The 17997-nt window shown below is 38.4% G+C and overlaps 1 protein-coding gene across 3 annotated transcripts in view; it reads left to right on the top strand.

Annotated features, from left to right (window-relative positions):
- Positions 1–17701, top strand: part of SLC2A9 (solute carrier family 2 member 9) — a 93094-nt gene extending 75393 nt beyond the window's left edge. For all 3 annotated transcript variants that reach the window (XM_042812864.1, XM_042812866.1, XM_042812865.1), the window contains 2 exons: positions 3853–3980; positions 14323–17701. In XM_042812864.1, coding sequence (XP_042668798.1) covers positions 3853–3980; positions 14323–14580 — 386 coding nt within the window. In that variant the 3' untranslated portion in view covers positions 14581–17701. The remainder of the gene's footprint in view (positions 1–3852; positions 3981–14322) is intronic.
- Positions 17702–17997: the final 296 nt, after the last annotated feature.

Raw genomic sequence — 17997 nt, 5'->3', positions numbered from 1 at the left:
TTTCTCAAAGAGAAAAAGGGGAAAAAAGATCTTTGAGTAGCTCTGCACCTTGAAATGGCTGGTGATGGGTGGATGCTTGGGGTTATGAATTTAGCTGATTTCAGGTGCCTTCACTGTTGGCATTTTAAGGATTTACATTTTTCCTTCAGCTTATCATAATTTCTCTATTCATTTCACTCCACTAAGGAGTGAAATGGTTCTTGGTAGGCTTTCGTATCCCCTGCTCTACATCCTAGTAAGGTCAAGTTTCTGCTCTTCCTGGCATGTAGCAATATACAGCTACGATCTACTTTCATCCACTTTTTCATTTGTCTTTAGGCCTGTCCTGTTTTTCAGTTAATTCACCAATTACTTTTCAGGCTCCTTGATTGTTTCATATATTTCTCTTAAGTCATCCTTCTATATAACCTGGCTTTCTCTGCTTTGTGATGCTGTGGAATTCTTGTCTATGCCATGAGAAAGTCTGAGGATTTGCTCTGCCTGAGGGTTGTGCACCTTTCCTCTTTTTATGCTGTAGACATTTGAGAGCTCCAAGGAACTGCTAAATTTTTTTTTTTTTTTTTTTTTTTTAGACTTTTCAATATGCTGTTTTTACCATCACGAGATTAATTGATTAATTTTCAAATTAGATTGAAGAGCTTTTGTGATAAGCAGGACTAATAATAATCTGCAGTGATTATTAATATGTATCCAAATACTACTATCTGAATTTCAAGGAACCTTTTTTTACTAACAATGCTTATGCATTTTTATTTCCACAACATTTATTCTTTCTGATATGTTTCTGTCCTGAACGTTTTTTTTTTTTTTTTCATTTTTGCCTCTGGCTTTTTTTCTCTCTTGTACAATGTGTATTTTCTCAAATGGATCCAGAACAGCATTTTTATTATACTGACAAGAACGGTAACACCTCTGGAGACTATCCTACAGCAAAGGCACGCCAGAATAAATGATCATAAATGAATAACTTCCATGGTTTCTATGTATCCAGTCATTCAGTTCTTCACTGTGAGAGGCTGGTGCACTGGCAAACCACTCCCTCGTGTGACATTTGAGACCTAAACCAGGTACTGGCAGGACAGATGTGATTGTTATTTTGCCTGCCATAGTATAGGATTTGAACCCCAATCACAAGTACATGACAAAATAGGCACTGTAAACCACAGAGGACTGATACATCATTTCAGTGAGTCATGCCTGTTTGGCTATTTGTTCTACACAGTCAAAGTACTATTGGCAGTGGTCACTTTTTTGGTCGAAGAATTTGGATACCACTTGTGACTTGTGGAAAGACTTTTAAACTGGGGCACGGATGACCCAAACACTTAGTGTTTCTGTTTCCTACGTATAAAATAGGAATAAATATTTATTTGCTCTGTACTTCTGTATGTGTAATTTATACTGACAGTCTTTGGAACAAAAAGTTGAATTTGCTACAGTTGTAAATATATTCTCACAAAAAGTCAAAGTTGATAATGGGGCACTGCCTATACTGTATAATCTAACTTTTTTCTGCATTACTTTGCCTTCCTTTTATGCACATGATCATGGTCTCTGAGTATGAAAGATCTGAAATGGAGGACAGGGAGGTGATTGTCCCTCTCTACTCGGCTCTTGTGAGGCCCCATCTGGAGTACTGTGTCCAGGTGTGGAGCCCTCAGTACAAGAAAGACATTGAGATTTTGGAAAGGGTCCAGAGAAGGGCGACTAAGATGATCAGGGGGCTGGAGCACCTCCCCTATGAGGACAGGCTGAGGGAGTTGGGCTTGTTCAGCCTGGAGAAGAGAAGGCTGCGGGGTGACCTCATTGCAGCCTATCAATACCTGAAGGGAACCTACACCCACGAGGGGAGTAAACTCTTCAAAAGGGCTGACAACAGCAGGACTAGGGGAAATGGATCGAAGTTGAAGGAGGGAAGATTTAGGTTGGATGTTAGGGGGAAGTTCTATACAAGGAGAGTGGTTAGGCCCTGGAACGGGCTGCCCAGGGAGGTTGTGGATGCCCCGTCCTTGGACGTGTTCAAGGCCAGGTTGGACGGGGTCCTGGGCAACCTGATCTGAATGTGTGTGTTTGGTGGCCCTGCTAGGCAGGGGGGTTGGAACTACATGATCCTTGAGGTCCCTTCCAACCCGGGTGATTCTGTGATTCTGTGATTCTGTGAATATCTGAGAATGTGTCAACTGCATATCCTGTTCTGTATTTACAAGTCACTATCTGAAACAGTTTCTAGTGCACGTGTTTAAGTGCAGTGGCTCTGAGCACAAGGGGCTGTATGACAATGCATCACCATACAGCACTTCCATGTGTTCACAGCTGTCCTTTGGGAAGGGAATATGCAGTCTGAATTCAAAGAGTAGAACAAAAAATAAGCACACAGATGAAACAAAAACATGTAAGAGGAAGATCCAGTGTGTGTACAGAGTCTTCTATGATGTTTTCACCTTAAATTATGTGTATTTTGGAAAGAGGATTGTCATAGGGGTTTTTGAGAGAAAATGTGTCCCTATCAACCCGATTTTCCTGAAATTCACCTGATTTTGATTGTTCATATTAGCTGGTTAAAATGCCTAAAACAGCTAAAGGAATTACATAAGGGATGAGTAGTGGATCTTAGGGGACAGATTCTTTAACAGGGTCTGTGGTGACAGAACAAGGGGAAACGGTTTCAAAGTCTAAGAGAGGAGATTTAGGTCAGATATAAGGAAAAGATATTTCACAATGAGGGTGGTGAGGCACTGGAGCAGGTTGCCTAGGGAGATGTGGTTGATGCTCCATCCCTGGAGATTTTGAAAGCGAGGCCGGATAAAGCCCTGGTGACCTAATCTGGCTGCGATGTCCCTGTTCATTGCAGGGGAGTCAAACTACATGGCCTTCAGAGGTCCTTTCCAACTCTAAGGATTCTCTGATCTTACCTGATAAGCTAAGTGGTAATGCAGAAAATGAGGCATAATAACAAAGGCAGACATGAGGTTCTTGAGTTAGGAATTGGTTGCAACAGATTACTGAAAACATGACTAATGTAATGAGATTAACTTTTTTCCAAACTGCTACAAAATAATCCTGCAAGCAGACGTGTCTAATTAACTGTAATAAGTATCCACTTAGCAATTAGAATTCATGTTTTATTCTATGAAAACAGTGATATTTCTATAGAAATATCCTACTAAAAATGAAAGAAGCCAAAGAAAAATCAGGACTTTCAGCACTAGACAGCTGTTCCCCAAGGGTTATTGTCAGGCCAACAGCATGCCAGTGCTGTACAAAATAGCCCACTGTCTAAGTGGAAGGAAACACGAGTGACAAGTGTACTATTCTGCAGAGCTTGGTATTGTGGAGGTCACAGTCCTTGGGTGATGGGAAGAATAGACCTTGCCAGAAGTGCCAACTAGTGAACGTGTTAAATAAACATCAATGAAAAATGTGCCTACAGAGCAGCAAATGCTTTGCTTTTTTATTACTAAAATTAAGTGGGCAATAACTATCCAAAAATATTATTTAATCTCTTCAGAGCCATCTTTCTAGTTTTAGTGCCTAAAAGTATTTTGGAATATTTCTCAAATTTCAGAATTTCAAGCATTTTAGTAGAAATGGTGATTCTTATTCTGATAACCAGCTCATCACGTGGCACTCTGGAAGTTGTGTGAATTCTCTGTTTCCTGTCACTAAGATGCAGTGGCATTAAACAACAAAACGTCACATTCCTCTCAAATATGGTTTTGATAAATCGTATTATCTGCTCAGAAATGCTTGCTGATGAAATGTGCAACACAAAGTGTGTTTGCCTCTGTTATTAAAGAAAGCGTTGGCAGAGGACGTTTACTAAAACCACCACCTTCTTGGACCCTGTTCCAGGTGGGATCCCGTTTGTCCTCACAGGAGAGTTTTTCCAGCAGTCTCAGAGGCCGGCTGCATTCATGGTAGCTGGGACAGTCAACTGGCTCTGCAACTTTGCAGTCGGACTGCTCTTCCCTTTCATTCAGGTACTTAACATGCTTGATCTTTGATGCGCTATAGTTCTTACGCTATAAGTAATTTTCTGGTAATAGTAAATGTCTTTTCATTGAAGCGAATGAAATTCCTACTATGTTATGATGCATTTTAATTGTGCTACCCATGTATCATCCGAATGTCTTAGGAAAAATTGTTCTCTGAAAAAATTAATAGCAGTATAGCAGTGAACAACCCTAAATGGCAAATTACCAACAAGAGTACTGTAGCAGTGCAATCTGATGTGATGGCTGTGTCCATAAGTCACACCGTCCTTGTCATCTGCAGCCATAATGATCCATCTTCAGCTTTATTGTATGCTTTGAGAATTCTTATTTGGTGAATAGTCTCATTGGTGAATAAATACAAAAAAGGTGTTACTGCTGTGTGTGACTTCTTAAAACTGAAAATTATATGATGCATTGTTATATGCAGTACTGTGCACCAGTATTTGCAGATACTGTAAAATTATATCTTACTCTAAGCCTGTGTAAGTTAACTATCATTTGAGAGTGAAACTGCTTTAATTAAGTAGTTCTGTTTGAAATTATCTGTCTGAAAGAATTTATGGGAGAACTTGAAAGAATTATAAAATCTGACCCTTGGTCTACATTTGACACAATTTAAAATTTCTTTTAAGAGGAAAATGGCTTTAATCATTTTGATGACTTGGATCACCTTCAAAAGTTAACATGAGTATAAATGCTGTCATCCTTCCAAACTGTGCTACTGTTAACATTAACTTCAGTTCCACCGCTCTGAGCTGTAAGTGTTTAGGTTTGTTTTAATGCTTAGTGAAATCTCTGAGTGTTCTCCATCAGTTTTTTTTAGCTCAGACAAAGGAGCTGGTTCAGACTTCTCAAGTGTGATATTCAAAAGCAGGTAGAGTTGTCATTAATTTCCAATTGAGGTCATTGGAACATCTACCAAATTCAGCAGAGAAACAATTAGACAAATCTGACATGTTTTTGAAAACTTCACCTTAGTCATCAGCATCAGCATGAATTCACTCAGCTCAGGATTCTCCCTCTACTGTAACCTTTTTGTTCTGCGAACTCCCTCAACAGGTCTTATATTTAAAAAGGACCTCAGTAAATACAAATATAAAGGCAAACTGCATTTTCTGTTTCTTTCACATGCACGTTAATGCTTTGTGAGTGTTTTAGTATGCATCCATACGAAGTTTGCTGTTGCCTTGGGAAATGTATGATTTTGCATCATAAAAAATTCCCTTTATGTGTTTACAGCATTACCAGTTTAGTTTTAATGAAGAAAATCATGTTTCCATATTACAGAGATTTTGGCTTTTAAAAAGTAATTTAAAAAAAACGCCTAAAGATGTTCAAATCTTCACACATCTGTGTGCCTGGCTTTCCATGAATTTATTGATGTTGAAGCCTCCTTAAGAGGAAGTGTCTCATTAATTGTACACAGCAAGTGGCTCAGAAGGCTCTTTTCAGCTTTTTTTTTTTTTGTGTTTCACATCAGTAGCCACTGCTGTAGTTTATGGTGACAGAATCCCAAATCCAAAGCAGTGAGCTGACAGCACCAATTGCTCCTTCCCTGCAAATTATGAGGGAATCATAGGAATAACATAATGATGCTTTGAGTTACATAATCTTGAAAAATGGAGAGAATTAGAAGAGAAAACAGGAAACACGGTGATTATGTGAAAGAAAGCAAAACTAAAATGATTCCACCTGGAAAAAAAATGTGAGGTAGGAAAGACTGACTGTGAATGATAGAAGACAGAGAAAAGATCGGTTATTTTTTTATGTCAAAAGGATTAGAAGGTGTTAAACTTCTCTGACTTACCAAAGGAAACTCTATGAATTTCATAACAACTTGAGCAGGAAAATTTGAGGGATCTCTAACCTGAAGGCCTTCAGGGTTATGTTAGTCATCCTTCTGAAAGCTTATTGCTGCTTAATATATTCTCTCTTTTATGGATAATAAAAGGAAACAGATCATTTTCCCTGTGGCAGTAGTGATTCATTGCGAAAAAAAAAAAACAAAAACCAAAAACCACCGACAAACCTGACCAGAGGAAGTCGTGCATTCCTTTTTGTCTTTAACTACCAGCATTCAAACTGACTGATTGACTTTTGCATCTCTGTTTTCTAATTGCACTGGTGTGTGTGTTTCGTGTTTGCAATTCTGAATTATCACTGAAGGTTTGATGTCACTTTCAAATTGATCAGTTAGTTATACAGTGATAAATATAAAATTGCATCTACTTCTGTATTAAATTTAACTGGTTTCACCCTCCACCTATCGGATGCTTTGTTGCAAACTGTTTAATCTTCTGCTGAACAGAAGAGAGTGAAGGTTTTGATAGGTATTTAACTGTTGACTGAAAAGCACAAGTAAATGTATTTCAGGTGTTGGCATTTCCGTAAGTTATTCATGAGCCATAAAGAGCTCATCCTTCTGTGTGATATTTATTCCAGTCCTTGAGTTAATGAATAACTTCTTAAACAGAGGAGTGATGGATGGCTAAATAATGTAATACAAACATGCTTGCCCATGAGTCTCCTGCTCTCTTTCTCACTGGCACATCTATAAACAGAAACTATTTCCCAGACACTCAGATGAATAAAACCCAACTCTTCTACACACACGAGTAGATACAGGCACAAACCTATTAATGTAACCAGACTCAAAATTATTACCTGTGGGCATTTTTTGGCATCACCTCTCTAAATCTGCAGTTCTACTTTACACTGCTGGACAGAAAATCTGAGACCTTTCCTGACTTCTCTGGAGACTGTTATTCAAGAATATGTTGTAAAGAGTGAGTGATAGCTGGTAGGAATAGCTATGCTAAGGAGGTCTGGATAGTGAAGGACAGGGCAACATAGTAAACAAGAAATACGAGTGTTTATGTGTGTGGAAATAGATGCAATGGGCTGAAGCTAGCAGATGGGACAACAAACCACAGCAGAAGAAAAATGCTTGAAAAGCTCTGGTGGTGTTCAGCAGGTGTTCAGCTGTTAGTCTTCAAAAAGGATTGCAGTAGCAGCCTTCTGTACCAAGATAGGTCAGCAGGACATTAAATCACATGTTATCTAGTGTTGTTTTTCTAAAGCATTGTAAAAATACGAAGAATTACTAAGAATTAGCAGTTAATTTTAGGACTGACTATGCTCTTTTCATAATATTCTGATGCAGATGCATTCTTATTTCATTTTTCAGTTTCTTCTCTTAGAATGTTATGGGGCATTTAAAGACTACATGGAAAGCAATATTCTGCTGCAGAAGTTTTCTGTCATAATAATTTCCCATTCTAGAAGGAAGACTGCAGAGTCAGGTGCTAAGGTCATGGTGTGTATGGAGTGCTAATTCAAAAGATACTTATTAAAATATCTCTGTATATTTTATTGAAATTGGAATCTTTCAATGGATATACTAATTTACACTGTAGAACACACTTTCCTTTCCCAGTAACACAGTGGAAACAGAAGTAAGCCAGAGAGGAATGAAAGAAAACAGTCGTTTTTATCTGCCATAAATGTACTTGATGTTTCCTACTTGATTCTTTTAATACCCCATGCTAACTGCTTTGTAATATGTATGGTAAAGGACTAAAGATAAGGAGATGGGGGAAGAGTAGTTACCAGGGATCACGGAGGAGTATTCAGGTGTGCTTACAGGTCCACTAGGTGCAAAGATGACTGCTCCTCAGTTGTGTTTGGCTTTTGCCTGTGGTACTGTGAGGTTGCATGCCTACAGCAAGGAAAGATAGAGTTTGAAATATTTAGAAGTGCTGGGGAAGCAACTGATGGAGGTCTTCAAATCTCTTCACATGGTTGTACTAGGAAATGATGTAGATCCCTGTCTAAATGTCAAAGAAGAACTTTGCTGCTGCTGCAGCTGCTTAGAAGAAAGAAAGAGAACTTGAATGGGATTCATTTATCATCTTTCCATCTTTCCAGTACTTGAGGACTGCAGTGATTTTTCCCCTTTTACTTCTGCCCCAAGAGAAGCTTGCATTGTCTCAAAATAGGTAACATTTCTCATTCTCTTGCAGCATTTTTGCAGCAACTCTGCGGCAATACTTCTACAAGCTGCATGGTGTTCTGCAGCCATTTGATTGAGCAATAGCATAGAATATCTCATTTTTGCAGGGGCTAATAAAATCAGTGTGCAGTTTGAGTGTTTTTCTGGTTATAAAAAACATTGTTTTTACGAAGTCATAATATTTGCATTTATCTACCATCATGTACTTTTTTTGTGCTGTTTCTTTGTAACTGTAGATTGAGGCACGTTGATAAGCAAATATATATTGTGTTGTAGATCTGAGAGATGAACGCTCACGCCTTATCAAAGGCTTGCATATAAGTCTTAAGTAATGGTTGAGTGCTTATACTTCAGGTTGGGGAAACAAGCAACTGTCAGATACTGTCAGAAACAACCTCTGCAGCTCCTTTCTGTCTCACTGGCAATGGAAAGGGCTGTGCTTTTTTACTGTGGATAAGTCACTAGATGTGGGGCAGGCTTCAATAATAAATGAGAAACTGATCATCTGGTGTAGGAGGTCAGGACTGGTGCTTCAGATACTGATGCTGAAAGGCAGAGGCAACTACTGAGGTGACAAGAGTAAAGCAAATGGCAGTGTGGAAGGTCATATTCCTGAAATAGTGAAAGTTTTTACTAGATGGCTTTTTAAGCACAGGACTCAAAGACAATACTGTTTAAATTTTCATATGTATTCTTCATATGTAAGCTTTTTACTTATATTATTATATTAGAAAAGAGAGATCTGAAAGAGGCAAAGTACAAATTATCACTAGCTTGAGACTGAGTAAACTTCAACTTTATTTTATTTTTACATTGAACCCAGTGTCTTGAAAAAATATCATGGCTTGATATGTGATCCAGATGGTGCTCAGTGTAATATGGAGTAGTGCTGTCACACAGCTTGTTCACATTGCTTTCTACTGTGATGCAAAGACTTATGTCTGTGCTTATTTTCCCCCTTTCAGAAGCTAATTTAAGTAATGCTTAATACAGAAGTAATACTGGTGAATTCTTACTGGAGGCTCTTCTGAACTTCTGCTCTTTTTCTTCCTTATTTTTACACTTGAGATTTCTATTCATTCATTTAGAAAGATTTTCCTAACTGTGTAATAATTTACATTGACTTTTTCTGTTAAGAAGTACAAAAATTTCAGTAACAAATGTATGCACAGGTAAGTCTATATGCAGGTTCTCTCTGTCAAGTTATTTTCAGCTGTTTTATATTTGACATGCAAACTACAGTGTATGTATCTATGGGGAAGTGGCTGAAGTACCCCTCAAAGACAAGAAAATGAAATGTAGGCTATCAGGAGGTTAATGAGAAAAAAAATGCTCTTAATTAGAAGCAAGCTGCTGCAAGCATAGAATACAAAGATCTGTTATCTTTATGAGGAGGTAATAAATGTATGAGAGTTTGGGATGAAATTGAAGTATATGACTTTGAAAACTGCTCTATTTTTTACTTAATGAAATACATTTCATGTAGGAGCTCTGACATTCTTCATTGTCCTGCACCTGCAGTGGAACTTTAAATTATGTCTGAATCTCAAGGACAAGGGGTAAAGGACACAAATTCTCTCATCCATTTGCTTTCATTCAAACATGAATTTGAACAAGAGCAAGTAAAGCCAAACATCCACATGAATAACTGTTTTGCTGGCAACTTTTTTAATAAGGCATCAAATCATTACTTTTGATATCATTACCTCAAATATTCAATTTGACTGCTACTGATTCTAATCTTCATAGAATTGGCATGGTAACCACCAAATGCAAGCATCCATTGCCAGTGCCAAACATGCAGTGACATTTCAAGTTGAGAATTTAGTGACTGGGAAGGTAAAGGGGTTTGTTTGCCTTCCACTTAAAGTTTTGATGGTACTGAAGGAATCTCTCCTGGTTTTTCAGCCTAGCAATTGAATTTTTAGGGCAGATATTATGTGTGTTTTCTTGAATTGCCCCCACTCTGCTATATTGAAAAATATTTTGTGATTGATGTCACTATTATGAAATGCAAAAGCAAATAGGAAAGCAAAAATGGAGAACAGGAAGTGCCTAGGTAAGACTCAGCAGCAATTGATGGAGAAATCAGGCAGAGTGCGTAAATAAAAACTCAAATGGAAATTGAGAGACATTGTCTAGATACACATTTGTTTGTTTCTGGATTATGTTTCCAAGACTAGTGAAAGACTATAAAGGTAGTTCAGTAGGAAGAAATCACATTGGTGTCATATTTGGAAAGAAAATCTGACATTTGCTGGGAGTCAGAACTTCTATTTTAAAAATGTTTGTTTGGTAAACTTGCTAAATCTGATTCATTTGTGGTAAATTTGTTCATTTGTGCATTTCTTTTCTGTGTACGCTCAGGAATGTAAATTTTCCAAATTTCAGTGTAGCAGTTGTGCCTTGAAATTGGTTTTTACTATAAAGTGAGTTAAATCAGTAAATAGCTATCTATTGCTTGAGGAGCAAATCTGGGGGAGTTTCTTTTGGGTTGCTTGTTGGTTTGTTTGTTTTATGAATCGTAGAGATCTTACAGTTTTAATTTAGGATTTCCATTTGCTTGTGTTCATCCATTCTGAGCATTTGAAGTCACAGTGGTAAAAGTAAGCATTCTTTAGCATTATGTTTAAAGAGAGATTGGGGAGAGATTGTTTAAGGAGAGACTGGGCCTATACATTTTGCATAATGCCAATAGCAGCCCTGTACAGTCTGAGAATATGTTAAACTTTATGTTTAAAAAGATGTTGCTGTGCTGCACTGCCTTATTCATACACCTCAATTACAGAGCTACAAGCCACTGTCTGAGTCAGGTCTGATTTGCCATGCTGGGGATCTGATTTGGCAGAATTGTTTAAGTGCTTTGACGTTAACTCCTTTTTGTGGTAATCAAATGCATGTCTTAAATGAATAGTTTCCTGATTTCCCACTTTTCAGAGAATACAGAGCCTTGATCAGCTGCAGAAATATAAAGAGGATAAAAAATGAGTAATTCAAGATTCAAGTGGCAGGACATTTATAGAAACATTGAGTTTAAATAGCCTCCTTAGAAAGCAGTACAAAAATGGAAGGTGATGAGTTTAAAAGTTTGTTCTTAACTTTAAAATATCTTGGGCATCCTTGAAAAATTCACTCTAAGTCAACTTTGAAGAAGATTTAGTAGCCTACTGACTATCTAGGAAACCAAGGTGCTCTCTTCAAGAGATGGCAGCAAAAATCTGGTCTGCGACTCTCATACCTTCTGCTGGGAGCCCAGGAAGGCAGACTTCCATAACCCATGGAAATCACGGTCCTTCAAGGACATTTGTGTATCTGACCTCGATTCTGAATGAATAACTATGAGCCTCAAGAGCCTTCAAAAGATGGGGCCCTGGTTATTCAGGAAAACACCTGAAATATTTGGTAACTTTGAACATCTGATGTTCATGCAAGAGGATACAATGAAGAAACAATGGAAAACAGATGGAAATACATGCTTCTATTCCATGTAATTAGTGAAATAATGTTCAAAAGTATAGAAAAATATTTAGCTTTTCAAATTTTATCATGTGTGTTATCATTAGTCATATGTCATTAAGAATGCACATATCAGTAGGGGATCTTGAGGCCCAATGGGCTAAGAGCACAGAATTGCAGAGTATCTGTACTTTGCGTGGCCCCAAAGGCTCTCATTGAAATTCTTCCTCAGTTTTTTATTCCCATTCCAGCCCAACAGACTTCCCTCTAAGAATGAGTGTGCAGTAACTCAGTGCTCACACTCTTCCCAGCGCACTACCCTACCTTCAGCATCTCTTGATGGGAACATCAGATATACTCATCCATCCATTGATTCCTCCCTCTGGCACCAATCGATTCAGAATACATCAGAAAAAGAAAAAAATGAATTAAAAATCTAGGCTGAGCTGTATCCCTTTCATACCCCATTAAAGGTTTCTCTTGAGTTAGGATTCAAGATTTGATATTTACCTTCTGCTTTATCCTGCACTTCTGTCCAAAATTCCTTTATCAGTGTGCAGTGCAGATAGATTTCATGCTTATAATGGGTAATGTAATTTATATTCTTCTGTTGCAGACACGGATTCAGAAGATATTAGCTGAACTCTGAGTTACAAAGGCTTGTGAACATGTTTGTCTTTTCTCTGTGTGTAAAATGATAACCTGCTTTAAAGAAATATTATGACTGAACGCTAGCTGATGAGAGAAGTTACAATCATTTTGTGATTGCCCTGTGGTGTTCCTCTCCAGGAATTAGGGCTCCATCCTGCTTCACGTGAGGAGTGCAAAGTAATGGTCTCTTGCTACAGAACTCATTTGCAGGATTTATAAGAAAAAAATACTTTTTATCTTGTTCTCTGTGAAATTTCATCTGGAGGCCTTTGGGGGCTATATGTAAAAGGAAAAGCAGAAATTAAGGACAGCAAGTTTATTACCAGTAATCGTAAACATATTATGTAAAATAATTGCAAATGAATTGTGAAGTAATGACAGTGTTCAGTGCAATTAGAAAAGGTTTCAGCACAAATCAAAGAAGTTAAAAAAAAAATATTCAAATAATGGTCAGCAAAGAAATAATCAGGAATGACAAAGTTGGGAGAAACCTGTGTGAGCATTACCAAGATGCACAGTGAACTGGTGGTCAGGCTAAGTAAAACTGGACATTAATGGTTTATTTGCATCAAGGAGAAAGTCTAGTTCAATGAACATCTCAAAATGGGAAAAACATAATTCTAGATTGGAATCGTACCATTGCAGTGAACAGTAATTACACATGCAGAGAAGCCAGATGCAAAATTTGGATTTTTTTAACATGACAGAATGAGTTACGAGGCACCGTGAAGTTATTTTTTCCTGTCTACTGAATTCATTTGCTTTTGCCTCTGTACAAGTTTGAAAGCCATATCAGTTTCCTTTCCAGAATATTTTTCCTCCTCATCATCCGTGCTCATTGGCTTGTGATTGTCAGGTTGTTCAGGAGCTTGTACTTCTAAAATTTAACAAAAAATGTATCAGTGATTTCAAGAGTCCATAGGCAGTGTTTCAGAGGATGCACTTTCAAGCCTTTCCTATTACAGTATGGAGCAGAGGGGCTGAACTAGGTAATGAATGATCCATGGAAAACATTGTGACCAGGCAGCCATGAAGCTGGAGAAGTTTATTTTTTTTCTTCTTCATTCCACAACGTGACTTCATATTCTTCTTCCATGCTATATTTTATGTATGCTGAGCAAGTGAAACATAAAACCAGTGCCAGGAATTGCATAACCCCTTAGGATTCCTTACCTACCCTGTAATATAGAAATGGTGGACATATAGCTTATAGGAAAGTTGGTGTTATGTCATGGTTTAGTGTTGTCATGATTATTTCATATACATATATTTAATGGCAATTGTAAATATGTCTGGGAACTCACAGCCACAAGTTTTAACCAGTGTAGATTTCTCCATTCAAACACCTCATATTGAGTCTGAGACATTAATTTCTCCCCATGCTCACTATTCATGACCTCACCCAAGGCCGTGGAAAGAGTGCCTTATTTGTGGATCTGGAGATACCACTTTTTGTTAATTTTGCCCTTGTTAATTAAAGCAAGTAAAAATGTTCATTAGACATTTGCTTTAAGAGCTCAAAGACAACTATAGGGATCCTGGACCTTTGAATTTCTTCAGGAATTAGGGATAGTTCTTACACTCCTCTCTAGCAAGAAAGAAGTATATTTTATGGAATTTTTTCTTCTTGAAGCTCTTGTAACCTTGGAAATGATAGAAATGTCTGCCTTTTTTCTCCTTGTTTATTTTGCAAATCTCAGAGCTGTAACATCTGTGACGCAGCTGCCTCTGGCTATAACAGGTTTCTCGTCTGTCATGTACAGCTGCAAGATATCACAAAAGCACGACTTCTTTTTGTACCTAGAAATTGAGAGGTTGTATTCAGAGCAGCCTGGTGAAAAACCTGCCTTATCTCCAGCAGTATTGCACAAGTGCAAGGCTGGGTCAAGCTGTGCAGGCAGCAGAAGCCCTGCTTCCCCCTGCTGCTAGTGCACACAGCCCCAACCTGGTGCCTTCCAGCACCTCTGCCTGCAGCCTGTTGCTCCGTCTTTGGGCCACTGGTGCTGGAAGAGCTGCAGATTCATGCATTTTTATGAACTTCTAAGGCACTCTGACTTGCAGTGAATGCCAGCACTCACAGTACTTGCTTAAAAATTGCTCCACACCGCCCACTTGGACTTTCACTCCATTTCTGATGTTAATTTTCTTACGACTTTTTTTCGCCTTGATGCATGCAATGACCATATCTCACTTGTTTTCTGTTCACAGAGCGGTTTACAGAACTACTGCTTCCTCGTGTTTGCTGCCATCTGCTTTGCAGGAGCAACCTACCTGTTTTTTGTCCTGCCTGAAACTAAGAACAAGACATTGAGTGAGATCAGCCATGCATTTGCCAAAAGAAATAAAGTCTCCTTGGAAATGCAAGAAATGAACCATTACCCAGAAGAGAGGAAATCAAGTGCTGAGCAAGAATCAAACTTCACTTCTTCAGTGGACAATGGGGAAACAAAACATGCAATTGTGTAAAACAGGGACGTTCTTTTGGGGTGGCTGGAGGGAAAATATGTTCTTTTCATTGAGTATGTTTATAGTAATTGTATTTTTAATGTGACAACATGAACTACTTCCTCCTCAAATATGTTTTAAAGTGAGTACAGGTGAACTCGTTAGCAGCTAGGGAGATGTAGGGGAACTTGGAGGCAGAGTAGCAGCAGCTGTTTAAATAAGAGCCAGAGTTTTCTTGGACACCTGCGAAGTAGTGGGGTGGAGGAATGTAGACCTGGGGAATGTAGCATACTGGCAGTGGGGAGCAGTAGTTGGCCAGGCACTGCTGTGTGTAGATGGTGAGGTGTGTGTGCACCTGGAAGGAGATGAATGGGAAGGAGTGCCAGTAAGGATAGGGTTGCTAGGAATCAACATGAGCCAACCTGAAATGGGACCAGCTTTCCTTGCTCTCAGTTGGTAAGCCTACACATGAGAAGTGAGGAAAAAGAAGACAGGTGATGCTCCTCCAACCTTCCAGTCCTTCTCCAGCTATTTTGGCTTTTCTCTGCTTCTTATGAAGACCTCCCAGCTATTCGTGACTGGGAAGCTACAGGGCCTGATGGGTTTCTTTATCTGATCTGCAAATCATGATCTATGATTTTCTTATAGTTTCTGAGTTTGCTTGGCACTGCATTTCTGTGAGATACATATACATATTTTTATAAGACTGTTTCTAGAATTTTTAGTATGAAAGGAAATCTAACCCTCATATTGAAGGGAAGGAACTTTGATAGTAGTTGTAGGGTGTAGCATTGAAAAGAAAACCAAATACCAAGTTTCCCAAGGGTGTTTTTTGTTGTTAATTTTTCTTTGGGTTTGGCTTTTTTTTAATTATTCTCTGTGTAAAATGATAACCAATTCCTCTCTTTCAAGTTCCTTTTAAAACAAGTCTTAGGAGCCAAAATTTCTCTAAGACCCAATAAACACCATTTCTTAACACTCAAATTTCCAAAGGAACTTGGAAATCTATTTCTTATTTAGACATTAATTTGGGCTCAATTCTTAAGCTCTGGACCTTCTCCATGTTTATATGCTTCTAAGCTACTTAATGCTCTCAAAACTGGACTTAAGATCTGCGTAATGTCATGATAGCAAGACTCAGCAGGTTGCCAAGTGGTAGGTGATCCATTGCCTTTCATTAGGTTATTTTTAACAAACTCTTATTTCCAGTTTGTAATTATGATAATGGTTTTTCTTTTCTCTTTAAGTAACTTGGATGCTAAGGGTGTAAATAAGCAATTGAATAGCTGTTGTTTCATATGAAAAGTCAGTAAGTCTTAGTGCTGTTCTCAGTGAGGAGTATGGCACAAGAAGCAAGCGCAGCATTTAGGTAGAGCCAGCTGCTTCCGTAAGTTACATTTACTAATGTCCAAATTCATAAATTTGGGATTAAATATATATATATATATACCCATATATATCCAAAATATAAATGTATATGACTACACATATATTCATATATAGAGCAAGAAATAAATGGATAATTGCTTTCTAGTATTTATTCTGTTCAGACTTCCCTGACTACTAAGCTGCTTATTGTTTTGTTTCATACTGTAAATTAAGATCAAAGATCCTGATAGCTATTACTTCTAAATGATGTATAGGGTATACTGTGATTTATTTATTTGTGATATATTTGCTGCACACACCATAAGCATAGATTACCTAATATAGGGCAATTTCACCGTTGGGTAACAAAAGAAAATTGTTCTAAGACTTTATGCCTGGATTTATCCTATTTTATCGGGCTAGAGATTCAGCAAAAAGTCAGACAGGAAAAAAAAGATACATGTAAGGAAGAGAGTTAAGAATGAAGATTCAGATTTATGATACTGGTGCTACTTTTAAGAAACTGAGTGTATCAGGGCTATACCAACTGATCATGAGATACAGAAGCTAATCAAATACTATGGAGAAAAATGAAGAAAGGTGTCTTCAATAACCCCTTCTAAAGTTGTATACCTAAGAAATGGATATGTCTTCTTTTGGTGGCTCTTGTTGCCTACCCACGTGTTACGTGAGGCTTTCTAAGTGGTGGCCAGGTAAAAAATGAATGCTATCCCTACAGACCATTTCCAGAAGAAATTCTTCTACTGCCTGTAGAGCAAGACTGGCAAGTTCAGACCCTCTCATTCAGGTTGAAAATTATTTTGCAATTAGGGCTACTGACATGAAATGATGTGATCTTACTGAGATGAGGTGGCTGGACTAGAATCCATTATTATTGTCAAAATTAGAAAAATGTGGCACTCAGTGCTATTCATTGATATGCATTACAGCAACATTATCAACAAATAATGCCTACCAGATAACTTCAATAAAATATCATGTTGGCCTTAATAGAGCAGTTCAGTTGGGCTTCTGCAACAGGATAAAATTATCTTACTATTGTTTAAAGTTGCACCTGGAGCCCAGCTATAAACATGTTGACCAAAGGATGTTCAATAGCATTTCATATCGCAGCTCGGGGGATTGTGCATTATTAACAGTAGGGGTTGTGTCCCCCTTGCCTCTCTCTTGCCATAGCCCAGATAGGCACACTCCATATGCACACTTTCTGCAGACGGTGACTGCAGACAAGGACAGCGGTTGCCTCTCCTCTGCCCTTTGCTCCAGCCCATGGCTCAGTTGCAAATCATTCCATCCTCCTGATGTACTCTGGTGCAGGTGCTCTGCTTGCTGGCTAAGGAAGTGGCTGCTGTCTCCTCTGCCTGGGGCTGTGGAAGTTTCTGAGGAAGCTGCAGATGTGTGGGTACTGTGTAACTTCTCATCTCTCACCCTGAAGAGAGTTTTGTGTTGCTAAATTTGTTTGGTAATTATTTTTTTTTTTAATTTCCAATGTTATGCTGCTATAGCTTCTCCAGCAACAAGAGGACAACATAGAAAATATCACCAACGTTGTTTGGTTTTCTGGTTGAATGTGTCATGTCTGTGGCCATGTGTTTGTCAGTGGTGCTACGTGGAGCCAGGTTCAGTTTTCCAGTTTCAGGGAGATACCATTACTTGGTTTTTCTTTGTACAAGCATTGCGGGTGGGTTGTGTGTGCTTGATCAGCCATGTCCACGCACAAAGACTGCAAAATAAATCTTTGGAATTAAATACATGATGGAAGTTTTCTTCTGACTAAATCTGAATCTCCTCAGCTGTCCATGTTCAGCTCTCTGGACGTTCTGTATGTCCCAGTACAGGGCTGTTTGTCCCTTCATATGAATGACTCAACTCAATTTGGACTCTGCCTTTGGCTAGTTGGAAGTTATGGGGAAGAAATATCAGCCCTGAAACTGCATATTTGATGGAGTATTACTTATATTCTGCTTCCCAAGACAGATTCCACACTTAATTCTTTCATATTTTCATTTGTGTAGGGAACCTGCTTTGGCAGGGGGTTGGACTCGATGA

The sequence above is a fragment of the Centrocercus urophasianus genome, unplaced genomic scaffold (genome assembly GCF_019232065.1).
Source record: "Centrocercus urophasianus isolate 14NV4802_14NV808 unplaced genomic scaffold, USGS_Curo_1.0 seq_13, whole genome shotgun sequence".
NCBI lineage: Eukaryota > Metazoa > Chordata > Aves > Galliformes > Phasianidae > Centrocercus > Centrocercus urophasianus.
Note: the sequence above shows the minus strand (reverse complement) of the source record. Positions and strands in the feature narration are given on the sequence as shown.